Raw genomic sequence first — 2,844 nt, 5'->3', positions numbered from 1 at the left:
ACAAGCATCCTGGGTTCTATACCCAATTCAAAACTAGAGCATGCAGTAATGGTGCCAACGTTTGCCATGTATTTTATTTCTAGGTCGCATGTAAACCAAATGCTAATGCTGGTAAGGTTTGTTGCTAACAAGTTGTGCATCGATTTAGTTTTGTTGTTGATTGTTGGGTCGATTGTGTGTTTTATCTTGAACACGGTCTACACACTCATACATGGCTGAAATGTGAGACTAGGCATCAAGGAAGCGGCGATGACGTGATCAAGGGAGGAGGCATCGACGATGACGGGGGTTGGGAATGTGACGAGGCAAAGTCATTCACATTGTGGCAGCGGTGGAGAATCCATAGGAGATCTCGGTGTAATGGTTTACGTTCATGAGAGCACGACTCTGGAAGCAAAACCTTCCACTAGCTAGAAATGTTCACCGGAGCAAGAGAAGGCCCAAGGATAAAAGCCAATGGATGTATCAGTCCGCAGCCGGGAGTAGGCACAGCATGCCCATGTGTGGCATGATGGAGGACGTGGCCGTGGTGCGTAGGAGAAGAGCAAAATTGTGAGGAATATGAAACACGAATTCCACGGTTTGGAAAACATCCTTTGGCAACATAGGCAGACCAAGATGTCACATTTGTAGGTACTAGCATTAATATTTGACAATAGATTAATTGCATGCGAATATTAGGTAAAATATTAATGATTAGTCCTATATTTGGTAAACATTTTAGAAGTTCGTCATTTTAGCAGTTTATAGGCCGTTGGATTGAGCTTGTTTGATGGTTGCTGTTAGTTGGATCAGACCCTTTAGGTCTTGTTATAATTAGTATGGGATTTACCAAAAAAATTGTTGCGATTAGGCGACATTTGGCAGGAAATCCGGCACACATAAACGTTGGCACACAGCTCGGGACGGCGTGGGCGGCTGGAACGGCAACCAACCAATGAACCGCAGCGGAAGCTGGCCCGCGCAAGCCAAAGGAAACAAACGGCGGAGTCAAACCAATCAGCCGTGCGCTTCTTGAGACCTCCCACCCACCCACCCTACCCCACAAGCCCACAACGGCTACAACTCCACCATCCCAACCCCACAAAGGCCACCTTCTTCCTCGCGCCTTCCCCTGCTTCTTCTTCTACTCCACCTCCACCCAACCCAAAATCTTGCACAAATCACCGCGATTCACATCCCAAATCCCTCCAAAACTCACAAGGAAGAAAATCCACGCACAATCAAGCCAAGCAGCAAGGGAGAGTCGTCGCCTCCCCATCCACGCGCTTGCTTACCCAACCCAACCCAACCCAACCGCGTCAGTCCCCCCAATTAATCCCCTACTTATATCCCACCCGCCCGCCTCGCCACAAATCACCCAAATCCAATCCACCAGGCCACCAATTCCCCACTCTCGCCGTCAAATCTCCCTCAGCTCCTCCTCGCCGCCCACCACCAGCTCGACGGGATGGGTTCGGGGAGCCGCGCGGCGTCGTGCCTGTGCTGCCCGTTCAAGTGCCTGGCGTGCGGCCTCTTCAGCTGCCTCTGCAGCATCCTCGTCTCGCTCCTCGTCACCGCGGGGGTCCTCGCCCTCATCCTCTACTTCGTCTTCCGCCCGCAGATGATCGCCGCCACCGTGGACTCCGCCTCCCTCGCCCAGTTCGCGCTCGGCACCCCCGCCAGCCCGGCCCTGCTCCAGTACAACCTCACGCTCGCCATGACGGTGCGCAACCCCAACAAGCGGGTGGGGCTCTACTACGACGGCGTCGAGGCGCTGGCCCTCTTCGACGGCCAGCGCTTCGGGTTCGCGCCCCTCGACCCCTTCTTCCAGGGCCACCAGGCGTCCACCGAGGTCAAGCCGGCGTTCGGCGGCCAGCAGGTGCTCGAGGGGGACGTCACCCAGGCTAACCTCAGGACGCAGCTGGCGGGCGGCGCGGTGGAGGTGGAGGTGAAGCTCAACGCCAAGCTCCGCGTCAAGGTGTGGGCGTTCAAGGTGCCCGGGCCCCGCGCCAGGATCAGCTGCCCGCTCTCCCTCCCCGTCCCTGCCGCCGCGAACGCCCCCGCCTTCAAGCCCACCGACTGCAAAGTCTGGTTCTGATTCTCCACCATCAATTCGATTCGATTCCTTGGTGCGTGCGGTGCGTTGGGGGATCTGATCTCATCTCTCGATTCGATTCGATTGGTTGGTTGGTTGGTTGCGGGATGCTGCTGCTCTGCGTCGCCGCCGTGGTCCGTCCATTAGTATCTAGATCTTGCTAGAGATTTTCGCATCTACTGCATCGTTAGCTTTGCACATACTATCGATCCGTCGATTACTGGTTTTTTGGTTCTTTGCTAGCAGGAGTAGTACCCACCGTATACGATTACTAGTTGTTGCGTATATTGGTTATATTGGGATTCATCCTACTATTCGACCATTGTTGATATACTCATCGATATTCAGATCTCTTTCATTCAGACTCTGCTGTTGGATTGTGTCTGTTGATATATTCATGCTCGTTCGTCCATCGCAATTTCTTCCTGAACCATGACCAACTTTTCGTGTGTGTTGACCAAATCAGCACGGCAGTCGAGAGCAGTTTGATAATTTCGCACGAAAAGCCTTCCAGCTTTTTTTACCTCTGTTTTCAGTGTCGATGAGACGCGAGTAGGACGGTGATGGCGATTGTCGCTTGCCGTTGCCAGCCCATGTGTTTTCCGTTCTTCAGTTGTGCATCGGTGTCGACTACAGTAGCAAACACGCCGAGACAAGAGCAGGTTTCGAGCAGTTGACGGAAGCGTCCAAGTGGAACCAGGTCAGCGAGTCGTGAATCTGAATGCTCGTGCTTCATTAGCGCGCGCGCTCTGAATGATGCTGTTGGC

The 2,844-nt window shown here is 53.4% G+C and overlaps 1 protein-coding gene across 1 annotated transcript; it reads left to right on the top strand.

The window, feature by feature from the left end:
- The first annotated feature begins 1,052 nt into the window (after positions 1-1,052).
- On the top strand, positions 1,053-2,439 carry LOC109765434 (NDR1/HIN1-like protein 10). Its single transcript, XM_020324220.4, has one exon. The coding sequence runs from the start codon at positions 1,451-1,453 to the stop codon at positions 2,078-2,080; it is 630 nt and encodes a 209-aa protein (XP_020179809.1). The 5' UTR covers positions 1,053-1,450; the 3' UTR covers positions 2,081-2,439.
- Positions 2,440-2,844: the final 405 nt, after the last annotated feature.

This window comes from Aegilops tauschii, chromosome 2 (genome assembly GCF_002575655.3).
Source record: "Aegilops tauschii subsp. strangulata cultivar AL8/78 chromosome 2, Aet v6.0, whole genome shotgun sequence".
Taxonomy (NCBI): domain Eukaryota; kingdom Viridiplantae; phylum Streptophyta; class Magnoliopsida; order Poales; family Poaceae; genus Aegilops; species Aegilops tauschii.
The sequence above is the reverse complement of the archived record's forward strand: the minus strand, read 5'-3'. Positions and strand labels throughout refer to the sequence as shown.